The 15,402-nt window shown below is 45.6% G+C and overlaps 1 protein-coding gene across 4 annotated transcripts in view; it reads right to left on the bottom strand.

Moving 5' to 3' along the window:
• Window positions 1-15,402, bottom strand: part of LOC137341844 (RAD51-associated protein 1-like) — a 47,371-nt gene that overhangs the window by 3,516 nt on the left and 28,453 nt on the right. For all 4 annotated transcript variants that reach the window (XM_068005348.1, XM_068005349.1, XM_068005351.1 and 1 more), the window contains one exon: window positions 1,249-1,407. In XM_068005348.1, coding sequence (XP_067861449.1) covers window positions 1,249-1,407 — 159 coding nt within the window. The remainder of the gene's footprint in view (window positions 1-1,248; window positions 1,408-15,402) is intronic.

The raw sequence follows: 15,402 nt of genomic DNA, 5'->3' as shown, positions 1-15,402 counted from the left end.
GGAGGTGCGGAATTGGGAGCACTGATGTGAAAAATCCCAGCTAAAGTCTCTCTTCTCTGCTGCTAAACATTTCCCAAGAGATCACACAGGGAATCTGCTTCTGAGCCTTTGCTTCTGCTCTTCTTAAACAAGCCACTAGAAGATGCAGAAGCATCAAAGATTGGCTTGCCTTTTAATGTTACTTTCCTCTTATTCGTGAAGCATTTTGCTTCTCACTGGGGCTTCCACCTGAAATTGGATATTAATTATTTTTGGGGACATATGGGAAGAAGCCCCATCCAACAAGTCTTCTAATACATTAGCACATTACTATGTAGAAGGTTTACTATTATTCCAATTTATTTCACGCTTAATAAAAGTGCTCAAATATTCAAATGCAACAAATAACATGCTTACACAGAATTACATGGGATGTACAGCACAGAAATAGGCCATTCGGCCCAACAGGTCTATGCCGGCGTTTATGTTCCACACGAGCATTAAAGAATATCTGAAACAAACTGCCAAATTTTACCTTCCACCATTCTGATTAGAGTAGTTATACCTTAGTAAGGCAAAATTTCTGATTATCTCCTTTTAGCCATTTTTGATAAGGTGTAACTTACTAAAAATATAGTGGGGACAAGAATGAATACACTACAGATGGACTAATCTGACATTGGCTCCTCTGTCCCGGTAGTGTTGCTTCACTGTAAACAGCACAGTCGGGGACTGCGGTACATTTAGGATTTTCCAGCTGTACCTCTACAGTTCCAAACAGCAGTATGTAGTTGTTTTTAATGACTTCTTCTTAATAATTTCTAAGCAATTGGTTGTGCAATAAAGTGTTGCATTTGGTGGACTTTAAAAAAAAAATTGAATTATTTTTAACCTTGCCAGGTAATGTAAGTTGCTTCAGTTAGAACTAAGCAAATTATTTAATGGTTTAGATGAGAAAAAGGAATAAAAATGGCACAACCCATTTATCTTTGTAAGCGGCTTTCAGAAATAAAATTAGATTTTTGCTAAATGCCATTGAAGCAATGCAACAGAGAGCTATAAACAAATGGAATATTTTCAAATACCTACAAAAAGAACTCTGCACTTCATCTATGAAAGTCTGTTAATTTATATATATTCCACAATCATTCTACAGTTAACCAGATTACAGCATCCACAATGACCTTGTTCTATAGTTTAAAGCATGACTTTACTATACAGGAAGCATTTTGTTAAACACATTTATTTGCAGTGATCAGTGGCACCTACCTGTAGCACTGCTGTTAGGTTTAGGAGAATTTTTCTCTTTCTTCTTTGTTTGTATTTTGATCGCATTCCTTTTCTTGTTTTTATTTGACAGTCTTTTAAAAGTGAATTCCTCATCCTCATCTGCATTACTTACACTTCCATCGCTTTCTGATTCTTCAGCTGCAACAAAAACAATGCACTTTAAAGTCCAGATCTATAACAACCATAAAACTCAACATCACAGCGAATTGCCAAAATAATAATCAATTGTTCCAGTTTTATTCCCAACCTTTTCATAGCCTACAGTATAGAATCATTGAAAATTTCAGCACAGAAGGAGGCCATTTTGTATATTGTGTCTATGTCAGCTCTATATCTGAACTCTGTCCTAATCTCAGTTACCTGCTCTTTCACCATCAGCTTTACCATTTCTTCTTCAAATGTTTATCTAATTCCCTCTTAAATGTTGATTGACTTAGCTTCATTAGTCATGTGATAATGTATTCCATCATCTAATACCCCTTTGTGCAAAAACATTTCTTCTCCCACTTGCCCTGTTTATGGCTTTTTGCACTGAAAATCTTGCTTTTTAAGATCTCTGTTACTCCACTCCATTGAGAGTTTTACCATTTAAGAAATATATTCATTCCCTTTTTCCCAAAACGTGCTACAGACTTACTGATGCTGAAATGCATTTGACACATATACACCCACGCCCCTAATCTCTCTATGTCTTCCTATAGTTTCCTGCATTCTTCCTTGGTTAGCCATGGCATTTTCAGCAAATGTTATTATTACTCCATGCTCATGTCCAAATCATTTATGTATATGAGGAGCAGAAGTCTCAGCGCTGGCCCCTTGGGAGCAGGAAAATTGAAACTCAGGTTTTGAATCAGTTTTGTGTTCGCCAAATTTCATGGTTTAAGAATTTTCTCATAGAATGCCACAGTAGAGCTACAGAGCAATAAAGGCACAATAATCTCGACAAAACACAGTAGTAAAAATAAGCCATGTCAAACTGGCTTGAAGCTCTAAAACTCAACTTATTCTTGTGTGGCTATTTCCGGTTCCAGAGTATTTTAAGACCATAAACCCTGTGCTATAATATTTGCAGCAGTTACATGACCCAGACTTTTCTGAAATGGACAGTTAGTAAAAACAAAACCTTATGGTGCACATTCACAGTACTGCACGTAGTCATGTCATACACCAAAAAGCAACAAGACTGATGTCAAGTATGAGCTCTGATGAAAGATTAGAGATTAAGGGGGCTAAACTGAGCCGCGCAGCGCCTGTTGTGTAGGCGCTACGCGGACTCCTCAGCCCCGAAAATGGCGTCCAAGATGCATGCGCACACTTTCGGCGTGGCTTGCGCAGGACGCCATATTGGTAAAGGCGTTTGCACATGCATACCTAACGAACGCCGGCAGCAAGTACAGTAGGGAGATTATGACCTAAATCAGCATGCAACGCTGATTTAAAGTGACGGCTGCTATATTGGAACTCCATGCTCCAGCAACACACAGTCTTAACCTCGCACAGCTGAACAGGTCTTAAACCGCACGGAGGACCCCCCCCCCCCACCAGTGCTATTTAAAGCGATCATGCAGAAGTTGCAGGTTAGTTGCTGGATTATTGCTTCTGGCTGCTGATGCATTTGTACCTGTTCTTGGAGGTCTCCTACACTTGAATACAAGGACTAGGGGACATAGCCTAAAAATTAGAGCAGGAGTGAAGTTAGGAAACACTTCTACACGCAAAGGGTGAGAGAAGTTTGGAACTCTCTTCTGCAAACGGCAGTTGATACTAGCTCGAATGTTAATTTTAAGTCTGAGATTGATAGATTTTTGTTAACCAAAGGTATTAAGGGACATGGGGCTAAGGTGGGTACATGGAGTTAGGTCACAGATCAGCCATGATCTCATTGAATGGTGGAACAGGCTCGAGGGGCTATATAGCCTATTCCTGTTCCTATCTTCCTATAATAATGATGTGGAGATGCCGGTGATGGACTGGGGTTGACAATTGTAAACAATTTTACAACACCAAGTTATAGTCCAGCAATTTTATTTTAAATTCACAAGCTTTCGGAGGCTTCCTCCTTCCTCAGGTGAACGTTGTTGGAAATGAAATCCTCGAAATGAAATCACATTTATAATTCACAGAACAATGCTTGGTGATTACAGACAGTTTTTTCAACTGCCCGTTGCCAAGGCAATCAGTGTGCAGACAGACAGGTGTTACCTGCAAGATCTCCGAATATACAAATCACCAAAAAAAACCCCAAAAAAACAAAAAAAAAGAGATAGAGAGGTAGAAACATAGAAAAGACAGCAACTGACCCGTTATAGGTGGGTGACTGGGGGTGTAGTGCGTAGATGCAGCTAGTGGTGCAGTTGGTAGGAGATGCCATTTGATAGTTGAACTCGTGCACCTTGACCACTCGTCTCAAAGCACTGAACTGCATCCATGTTCGTGATGTTGTGCGCCTGGCGTTGATCATGTCCCCTACTGTCTCCCACTGCCTCGGGAGCATATGTCTGGAGTCCCCCAGTCACCCACCTACCAACAATCTCTTTAAATCAGTACTCAACTCTTCCAATCAGATGCTTCATCTCACTCTCATACATTACCATCGTTGCAAGCCGCACACCCACAACTCACAGGTCACACGCTGGCAGCTATTCAACCATGACAGCCACATCACCCAAACATCTTGCAGGACACTCACCGACACACTTCCTGCTTTCTTGCAGGAGAAGGTGGTGCATAACAGAAGGCAGCAAGTGGCAGTGGCTCTATGGAACATGAACCTGCTGTCCTCTCAGCCTCTTGCTCACCCTTGTGGATATAGGATGCCCCTCCTTCCGTCCACCTCTTGCACCAAGGCCTTTAATGCATCATCAGAGACTCTTGGTGCATGCTCTTTCACAGGCCCGGTACAAACTCAGATCGGCAGATTGGTGGGGTCTGGTGTACAGATTGGAGGATATTGGATGTAGTTGTGAGTAACCTTTACTCAATATTTTAAAATAAATCAACAGTTTTTAAACATAAGGACGGGACCTGCATCTGTGTTTTACGTGTGCGATTTCTGATCGCTGTTCAGACCCGCATCTTATATTTTGAAAATATAAGAGCCCCGCAGACTTTGAGTTGTTGCTCATTAAAAATTACAGAGTTCCCAATTGCCTATACAACTACAGTGACTGCACTTCAAAAGTAATTCTTTGGTTGTGAAGTGCTTTGGGAATGTTTCTTGGAGACGTAATAAGGCCATATAAATACAAGTTCTTTCACCATTAAAAAAGAAACATTTTACATCCTTCACATTTGTAACAATAATTAAGAGCATTGCAATATCAGCCAAGATAATGGGCTGGAACTCACAACCTTCAGAGGCAAGAGTGGTACCAGCTGAGCCAAGTCATTTGAAAGCAATGACTGTATAGTTTGACTCTTGGTCTTAAAAAGCATTCATAACAGGGAATATGTACATTTTTGGCTGTGATCTAGAAAAGAGAAAAGCAGTTGTATGTCTAGATTTGTGAATTGAGATACTTAAATTGATTTAACATTGCTCGATTATCGTTACAACCTGAGTTTTACAGACTAACCAGTTTAAACAAGCAACGTCTTTACCTGACTACTTTATAAGCATTAATGTTAATTAGTATCTGCCAAACCTAACATGAACCTGGTCTTTTTGCAGAGAATATCTCAGCTCAAAACAATTTTTAATCCTGTATAAACACAAATACATACCAGGAAATACAATTCCATGCAAGTTGTAATGAGCTGGCAGGAGTTCAAATTGGTCATAGTTAAGCATCAACAGAAAAAAAACTGGATTGGAACAGATAAGCCTGGCTAGATAATGCAGGGGTCAGGAAGGTGGTTGGTGAGCCACGTGCAGTGAGCTGTAGTTGATATTTAGATCCAAAGGAAGCAGAGAGTTGATGTGTGGAATAGGCCAAAGGAACCAGCAAGAGGTTTTGATAGCAGGAAGATTGAAAATATCACATTGCTTCACTATTCCTTAGTCTGCATTTTGAAGAAGTGGAAAAAACTAGTGTGTAACTGAGCCATAGAGATCAGAAATTCCCACAGAATCAGAAGGTTGTGGGTTCTTTCAGGATTTGAGCACGTAATCTTCAGTACAGTACTGAGGAAGCGTTGCTTTGTTAGAGAGGTCAGGATGAGATGTTAAACCAAGATCCTGTCTGTAATTAAAGATCAGATGGCACTATTTCAAAAAGAGCAGAGAGCTCTCCCAGTGTCCTGGGCAACATTAATTCTTCAACCAAAGACAGTTTAACTAGTAATTCATCTAATTTTTGATGGCGTGATCTTGTGTAAATTGGCTGTCGTGTCCATCTACATAACAGCACTTCAAAGTAAATTATTGTATGTAAAGAATTTTGAGATGTTCTAGGATGCTATATAAACATAATTCTTTCTTTTTCTTTTACATTCTATTCCTGATCTGTACTGAGTTAAAGAAAAAAAAATTACATTTATATAGCAGTTTTCACAATGTCAGGATGTCCCAAAATGCTTTGCAACCAATGAATTACTTTTGATTGGCAGCCAATGTGTGTGCAGCAAGACCCCACAAACAGCAATAAGATGTATGTCCAGTTAGCGGAAGTTTCTGCTAGTATTACGCCCAGGTTCCAGCACAATCAGCTGAACCAGCGCAAAAGTTCAGAGAATTTTAAACATAAATGAGTTACAACCAGAAATACTTAAGTTTGTGTTTTCTGCAATCTTTTACGCTGGATCAAGATTCAATTCGTCCATAAAAATGGCCACGTCCTAGGTTGAAATTACAATATTCCACCGATTGTGCTGGTTCGGGAAGACTCTTCAAATTGCCCTCATTTTCTTAGATGCACAGGCACTATTTTTTCACATCAAAAAATAATTAATTTACCAAGAAACTGACTAGTGTACATCAATTGAACTACTAAATAGGTCAATATCATTTTTAAAGTAATTTTCAGTGATTTTAAATCAGGTTACTCACAGGTGCAGGACTGGATAGCCATATTAAAAATGCTTAATTTTGGTGATAAACCCATTTTCAGCTGAATAAAACGGCACCAGGTTACCACTCTTAAACACAACAAGGAATACTTTTTAATAGAAAGTAACAAAAACCGATTACGTTCTATTACGCTGCCGATTGCGTTTTATGATTATGCAAATAAATTTTAGCGGAAACTTGAATTGTAACCTAAACAGCGCAATTTCAAGCACATTTTGGGCGCAATCAAAGCGGAAACTGTAACACAATAAGTTTTGGTGGTGTGGTTGAGGAATGAATACTGGCTTAGTCGCTCCCTGGGAGAATTCCCTACTTTTCAAAAAAGTGTCATGGGATCTTTTACATCCATCTGAACAGGCAGACAGGGCCTCGGTTTAATGTCTCATCAAAAAGACGGCACCTCCGACAATGCAGCACTCCCTCAATACTGCACTCATTCAAGTATCAGCCTGTATTATGCGCTCTAGTCTTGCAGTTAGACTTGAACTGCAATCTTCTGACTCAAGAGGGGACGAGTGCTGCAACTGAACCAAGCTGACAATTTTCTTTCAGCTGGGACCAGAATAGGGACACGATGATTCACCTTAGCCCAGTGTTGGGGAAGAGAAAATCAGCAAGTGTTCCTACTCTTGATTGTTTTCAGCGACCCCTGATGCAAAGTGCCAATATTCACTGACTAGGCTTACACATAAAGAATGCCCATTAGGGCAAGGAAGTGGAAACATCTGGCATCTGTGGAACTGTACTCCAGCAAGAGTCAATACTTTCAGGAAGGGAAGATGGGAGAAAATTTGCAACATAAAAAAACGTTTCCTTCAATCCATATCATACACCGACTTTCTCATCATTCAATGTTTTGGGGATATGCACATGCTAGATTAAATGGCTGATCAGTGCATTGTTGGGTACTATACTTTGAACAAGATCAAAGGTATCAGAGTGGAGGCTGAAATGCACAGTGTGAAAGTATGATACAGTATATGAATTTATTTTAAAATTTGATTTCAAAGCAAATTCATTTTTCCCTTTGATTTGTTCCTCAGGCATGTTGCTTGCAGAATTCCACTACTGAGCAGAACACTGATGGGTTAAAGCTATATTGATTTTCTGAGAACAGTATCTGCAGGCTGCAGTGTACAATCAACAGACCTTGGTTGTGCTACAGATGAACCACAGTCTGACTTGCAGCAAGATGCAGTGATAATGCACCCCCAGCAGTTCATTGCTAGCAGGAAACAAGCAGGAGCATTTTTGATTTGTATGCCTTAACATTAAAAAGATTCCAAATGGAGTATTAAAAGTTGGATCATCCACACACTATTAAATGTGACTTTATACTGGACTAGAGTTATAATGCAGCTAATGTGTACTTGAAGCAGTGTGTCTTAGATTTAGCGCTTTTGGGCATCAGATCTGGATGCGGTACTTAAATAATACTGCTACTTGTAATGTTGATGCACACCTGAAACTGCTTTGCATTAATTTAAAAGGGTGTTAGTCATATGTCCTACTTTTTGAGAACAGGTTTGTTAATCCCAATCGTATTAAATTATTCAATTGTTATTTTTTGTAGGCAATGCATAGATATAAGCAAATACTACCTAAATGTGATTGCAACTTAAGAAAGTTCAATTTTTAAAAAGAAGCAGCTACTGGGTAGTTTTTTTTTGAATAACTGGGCTAGGTTTTGGTGGGTGTTCAACATTACCATGGAAAAAGTAGAAAATAATGCACTTTTGCAAGTCTGTCAATAGCACTTTATTATTTGTAAAATAAGAGCAGGAGTTTATGCAGACACCACTTTTAACTAACTCAGAGAGGAATTACTGGATGACTAAACTAATCAAAAATAATGACTTTATTTTGGACATTCCCCTCTTGGGTAATATACAATGAGGCAATAGGTTAAAGATAATATTTATTGTTTAAATCAGATAACTGTATACATTATTAATGATTGGTAGCCGTGGTTTGTGTGGACATTATAACATATATTGTCTAAATAACAGATAGGGAAATGATTTGTCACTGTCACAAATGGCTGGTTATGGGCACTTCTGAAAGTTTGACAATGATGAAAATGCAATATAGTACTTTGATTTATGGATGGGAATGATGTGCAACAGCACAAAAAAATGCAATGCTGACCAACCAGCTACTTTAAAAAAAATAAATGATTTACCAATTTGGCCTTGAGCACCTTAAGTGAAGTTACTAAGTATTCATCTTCCATAATTATGCCCCTGTTATTTTGAACACCTGGTAAAAGCCTGAAAATTTTGGAAATACCTGTACATTCCTGTTATAGCTAAGCACAGGATGTTGAACACAGAAACTTAAAGCACAGAAGGAAGGTAGCGTAGTTATGGAAAAGGACAAAGACAGACCAGGAGTAAACTCAATTGGAGAAAGGCCAATTTTACTAAACTGAGATATGATTTAGCAAAAGTGGACTGGAAGCACCCACTTGAAGGTTAATCAGTATCAGAGCAGTGGGAGGCATTCAAGGAGGCGATAGTGAGGTTTCAGAGCAAATATATGTTCTCACAAAGAAAAAGAGTGGGATTCCCAAATCTAGAGCCCCCTGGATGTCAAGGAGCATACAGGGTAGGATAAAAAAGGGAAGCTTACGTCAGATACCGAGAGCTTAATACTACAGAAAGCCTAGAGGAGAATAGAAAGTGCAGGCGCGAAATTAAAAAGGAAATTAGGAAAGCAAAGAGAGGGCATGAAAAAATACTGGCAGGTAAAATCAAGGAAAACCCAAAGATGTTTTATAAATATATAAAGAGCAAGAGGATAACTAAGGAAAGAATAGGGCCTATTAGAGACCAAAAAGGTAACTTGTGTGTGGAGGCGGAAGACACTTTGCGTCTGCCTTCACAAAAGAGGGGAATGATACAAACGTTGTAGTTAAGGAGGAGGAGTGTGAAATAATGGATGGGATAAACATGGCGAGAGAGGAAATATTAAAGGGATTGGCATCTTTGAAAGTAGATAAATCGCCAGGCCCGGATGAAATGTATCCCAGGCTATTAAGAGAAGTAAGGGAGGAAATAGAGGAGGCTCTTGACCATCATTTTCCAATCCTCTCTGGCTACAGGCGTGGTGTCGGAAGATTGGAGGACCGCTAACGTTGCACCATTGTTTAAAAAGGGAGAAAGGGATAGACCGAGTAATTACACGCCAGTCAGCTTAACCTTGGTGGTGGGCAAATTATTGGAGAAAATTCTGAGGAACAGTATTAATAGTCATTTAGAAAGGCACGGATTAATCAAGGACAGTCAGCATGGATTTGCTAAGGGAAGGTCGTGTCTGACTAACTTGACTGAATTTTTTGAGGAGGTAACAAGGAGGATCGATGAGGGCAGCATGTTTGATGTAGTCTACGTGGATTTTAGCAATTATCTGACAAGGTCCCGCACGGCAGACTGATCAGAAAAGTAAAAGCCCATGGGATACAAGGGAAAGTGGCAAGATGGATCCAAAATTGGCTCAGTGGCAGAAAGCAAAGGGTAATGGTCAACGGGTGTTTTTGTGACGGGAAGGCTGTTTCCAGTGGGGTTCCGTAGGGCTCAGTCCCTTGCTTTTCGTGGTATATATCAATGATTTAGACTTAAATGTAGAGGGCATGATTAAGAAGTTTGCAGATGATATAAAAATTGGCTGTTTGGTGGATAGTGAGGAGGAAAGCTGTAGACTGCAGGAAGATATCAATGGATTGGTCAGAGGGCAGAAAAGTGGCAAATGGGAATTCAATCCAGAGAAATGTGAGGTAATGCATTTGGGGAGGGCAAACAAAGCAAGGGAATACACAACAAATGTTAGGATATTGAGAAGTGGAGAGGAACAGAGGGACCTTGCAGTGCATGACCACAGATCCCTGAAGGTAGCAGGACAGGTAGATAAGGTGGTTAAGAAGGCATACAGGGATACTTTCCTTTATTAGCCGAGCCATAGAATATAAGAGCAGGGAGGTTATGCTAGAACTGTGTAAAACACTAGTTAGGCCACATCTAGAGTACTGCGTACAGTTCTGGTCACCACATTACAGGAAAGATGTGATTGCACTAGAGAGGATATGGAGGAGATTTACAAGGATGTTGCCAGGACTGGAGAATTTTAGCCATGAGGTAAGATTGGATCAATAACTTGGGGGCATAGATTTAAAGTAATTGATAGAAAGATTAGAGGGGAGTTGAGGAGAATTTTTTTCACCCAGAGGGTGGTAGGGGTCTGGAACGCACTGCCTGAAAGGGTGGTAGAGGTAGAAACCCTCAACACAGTTAAAAAGTACTTGGATATGCACTTGAAGTGCCGTAACCTACAAGAGCTGGAAAGTGGGATTAGGCTGGATTGCTCTTTTTCAGCTGGCACAGACTCGACGGGCTGAATGGCCGCCTTCTGTGCTGTAAATTTCTATGATTTTATGATTTGGCCCATTCTGTCTGTACTGGTTCTTTACTAGAGCACTTCAAAACCAATCCAACTGCCCTGTTCTCTCCCCATAGCCCTGTATATTTCTCCAATTTCAAATGTTTATCTACTGTGCCCTTAAAGATACGGGGCTCGAATTTAGCAGGCCTGCGGGTTCCCAGCGGGTGGTCCTCCGGGAGCGTCGAAAACGCGGACGGCTAATCGTGTGCGTCCCCCACGCGATCGCGGGATAATTGGACCGATTAAGCCCTGCTTCCGGGTTCTCCGCTCCCCAGCTGCGTGCCGGCCGGCTGCGCATGCGCAGTACCGTCGACGCGATGTCGGAGCTCCACTTAAAGGCGCAGTCTCCCAAAGCCCCTCCTGCTGCAATCAAGAGGTTTGAGACGATGGCTCAGCCAAGGGGAAAGGCTGCGCCCCGTTTTTCAGACCTAGCACTGCAGCTGATGCTGGAGGGCGTGAGGAGGAGGAGGGAAACGCTCTTCCCAGAAGATGGACGCAAGTTCCCTGCCGCCGCCACCAGGAAGGGATGGGCAGAGGTGGCGGCGGAGGTGAGCAGCAGGGGCAACACCCCAAGGACTTGGGAGCAGTGCCGCAAGCGCTTCATTGACCTGACTAGGTCTGGCAAGGTGAGTACACCAACGCACCCTCCCACATCCCGTCCCCACCATCACGCCAAACAGATCACAACCCCTCCTGCACAGCCACCACTGCGCTCCAACAGCAATCCTCACAGCCACTCATTCACCATCCTCGCCGTGCACGCAAGTACCCACCGTCCCTGGCCCCACCCGAACACTACCACACACCCCAATCCCCATGCAATGGGATGGGCACGTGGCCCACGCATCCTCCCATCCATCTGCGCCACGCTCAACCCAACCACACCGATGCTCGATGCGTCTCACGATGCAATACGCACCCACTCACACATCTGTGTTTTGCCTTCACAGGAGAAGAGAAGCAAGAACAATCGCGAAAGGGCACGCACCGGAGGTGGCCCGCCGCAAGTGGTGGAGCTGACCGACGCCGAGGTGGAGGCGCTCGACCTCGCCCGCACGCGACATTGCCTGTCGGTGGCTGATGGCGAGTGTGTCGCTGCCGAAACAGCCGGTAAGGGAAAGCTGACACTCAACACCCATGATCGCGAGTGACCGTATCATCACCTGCCATCAGGCGCACTGTCAAGTTGGTCCACATGCCTCAAAGTGCCCTCTGTTCTCTTGCAGGTCCGTCTGTGTGTGAAGCGCTCGAGGAGGGCGATTCCTCAGAGGACATGGCGGTCTCTGAGGGTGCATCGTCACATCAGAGCCAACCATCCACCAGCGCAGAGACACGCACCTCGGTGGGTCCCCCTCGCCAACTAGTTGGGGTAGCACTTGGTGAGTCACCGCGCACGAGTGAGCATGAGCAGACCCTGGTGGCAGGGGCAGCCGCGGAGGGTCCGCGACGGAGGGAGCACTCATCTCCAGGCTCTGCTCAGCCGGACCCAGATGCTGAACCCAGGGGGCCACCAGTGAAAAGGAGAGTCGTCGAGGGGCACCAGCTAATTGCTGAGGTACTGGGAGAGGTGCCGCGCGCATTGTCCACAATAGCGCAGGCGATGGAGGAGTCCAACTCCTGCATGTGGGCATTGGTGGCGCAGGCACAGGAGGGTACCGGCGACACAGTGTCGGGGGTAGGTGCGGGATTGTCTGCGGTGGAGGACAGGCTGGCCTCCCTCGAGCGTCACGCACAGCTCCAGATCGAGTCCATGCAGGCCCTGACAACGTCTGTACGGATTCAGGGTGAGCAACATTCCGCCGCCATCAACAGGCTGACGGATACACTAGGGGTGGCCTTGCAAGGCCTCACACATGCCATCCAAACTGCCGTCCAGCAGGGTGGAAGGGGTGATGTGGGCCGAGGCCAAGAGAGGGATGATGGTGACCGGGGACCTGGAAGCGGGGACGCTTCTCAAGGCGCCCCCACGTCCCACCCGTCGCCCACCTCTCAACCAGTACCCGCAATGGTGCCTCCTCTCCAGGTGGCCGAGTCTGCTCCTGCCCCGGTGCAGGAGGAGCAGTCTGTGGAGGTGCCGTCACGGGCACCGAAACCCAGGGGCCGTCCGCCAAAAGCATCTACCCGGTCAAGGCAAGAACACGAGCAACCTGCCACTACCTCTGCTGGAGCCACAGGGGTAGCACCACGTAGGGGTTCCCGGAAAAGAATTGCAAAGGCGTTATAATCACAAAGGGAATACACCAGGGTGTTTATTAATTTGTACATTTTTTTTATATAATGTCACATTGGAGATATTAAATAGTCTATTCTCACCACTCCTGCCACCTCTTGTCCATTCTTCCGCGGCTTGTGCAATAGGTGCGTTCCGTGGAGGCCATCATGACGGCGAACACCTGCTGCCACCCATTGGGCACACTGCTGTGGGTGCAGGATTACTGGCAGCACTCTTCAGTGGAGGGGGCTGGTATGGCCGCTCGCATGTGCAGGTGAGGAGATGCGAGCGCCTCGCAGTGTCTGACTCTAGGAGAACCGTTGACGTATGAGTGCCTCCCTGGCCCGGCGACCATCCCGGTGAGTCGCGGTTCGGCGGATGGGTCGTCCAACATCCTCTGGCGCATCCTCCTCCTCCGCCTCCGCCTCCTCCTCCTCCTCCCCCTCCCCCTCCTCCTCCTCGCCCTCGCCTTCCTCAATGTGGGTGGCGGGTGTGGATGGGGCCTCCTCCAGCGGCACCCCTCTCTGTTGGGCCATGTTGCGCAGGGCAGAGCAGACAACTATGATTCGTCCCACTCTGAATGGTGTGTATTGCAGCGCTCCCCCAGAACGATCAAGGCACCTGAAGCGCATCTTGAGAAGCAGTGTGGCTGTCAGTGTACCGACGCTCCGGCTCGGTGATGGGGTTCCTCAGAGGTGTCATGAGCCACGTGTGTAGGGGATACCCCTTGTCGCCGAGGAGCCAGCCGTTGCCGGCGTTGGGTGCCTGCAGGATGGGCGGGACGGCGGACTCCCTGAGGACGAAGGCATCGTGGCAGCTGCCGGGGTATCTGGCGCACACGTGTAGGAATCTCTGGCGGTGGTCACAGATGAGCTGGGCGTTCATGGAGTGATACCCCTTCCTGTTAATGAACAGCCCTGGCTCATGCGGAGGTGCCCGTATTGCGATGTGGGTGCAGTCGATTACACCCTGCACCCGTGGGAATCCAACCGCCCTCTCCATCTGGCTGCGCTCGTCCATGGCGAAGTTGATGTAGTGCGAGGCCCTGCGGAACAACCCATCGGTGACCTGCCTTATGCACTTGTGTGCAGAGGACTGACGGACCCCGGTGATGTCCCCGGTGGCACCCTGGAAGGAACCGGATGCGAAGAAGTTGAGGGCAGTGGTGACTTTGACGGCGACAGGTAGGAAGATGCTGCTTGGTCCATCAAGGAGCAGCTCGTTGTTAAGGAGGCTGCAGATGTCGGCGACTACCTGGCGATTGACTCTGAGCCGAAGTATGCACTGCTCCTCGGAGAGGTCCATGAAGCTGAGCCTCGCTCTGTACACCCTGTGCGGAGGGTAGTGCCTCCTGCGACGCATCTCTCTCTGCGGTTGCCCTCCCTCCTGCTGTGCAGGTGGGTGTGCCGCAGCACCGTGTTGGGGGGCCCCACGTCTCCGAGGCGGACGGCGTGGACTGCGAGGCTGCTGGGGCTGGTCATCCTGTTCGTCCTCCGACGATGTCAACGCACCACCCATCTGGCAGGTGTTGGTCTGAGGGGTTGTGCAGGGTCGGTGGGTGGGTCCTCGGACTGGGGCTGCGGTTTCGTGTCGGTCTGTCCTCTGGCTTGGCGGGGGGTGGTGGAGGGCAGGGGTTGCCCTATGTGACGTGGTGGCCTCCTGCGTGGGTGAGGGCGCTCCCCCGTGGAGCGCACCTTGGCACCTGCCACAGGCTGCAACACGCCTTGTTGGAGAGGGACTGTTTCCCCCAGTGTGTGAAACTCACTGCCTTGAACCTAAAATCCCACACTTCCTCTTTTGACAGCTGCTTCAGCTCATTAACTGACCACAACGAGCAAGGTAAGTACGCTCAAGTGGAACCCCGCTGGCTTTAATTGCCTGCGGGATTCCCACCAGCGGGGCTTGCGCGCGCAGCCCCGCACGTCAGCGCAGTACCCGGAAGTGGCCGGGATTTCGTCGCGATCCGGTCACGTGACCGGATATCGGGATTTTCGGGGCCGCCCCGCTGGGAACCCGCCGGAAACACGATCCCAAAATCGAGCCCACAATCTCTGCCTCAACTATTCTCTGTGCAAAGCATTCCATGCTCCAACAACTCTGCGTAAATCCATTTCTCCTAACCTCTATCCTCACTATCTCAGCGACAATTTTAAATTGATGACCCTCTTGTCACTGACTCCCCAACCAGAGGAAGTAGTCTTTACATCCCATCATAACCTTCCATTTTGTTAAAAACCTCTATGCCTTCTCTACTCCAGTGGAAGCAGTACCAGTATCTCAAGTCTCTCTTTACATCTATAGTGACTCATCCCTGGTGGTTCTACACTGTACTCTCTCTATGGCTTTAATGTCCTTGCTATAATGGGGTGTCCAAAACTGCACACGATATTCTTAACTGTACATTATATGGTACAAATTTATCATTACCTCTTTGCTCTTGAACTCTGTGCCTCTATTTGTAAAACTCAGAATGCTT

This window comes from Heptranchias perlo, chromosome 24, assembly GCF_035084215.1.
Source record: "Heptranchias perlo isolate sHepPer1 chromosome 24, sHepPer1.hap1, whole genome shotgun sequence".
In the NCBI taxonomy this organism is placed as follows: Eukaryota; Metazoa; Chordata; class Chondrichthyes; order Hexanchiformes; family Hexanchidae; genus Heptranchias; species Heptranchias perlo.
The sequence above is the reverse complement of the archived record's forward strand: the minus strand, read 5'-3'. Positions and strand labels throughout refer to the sequence as shown.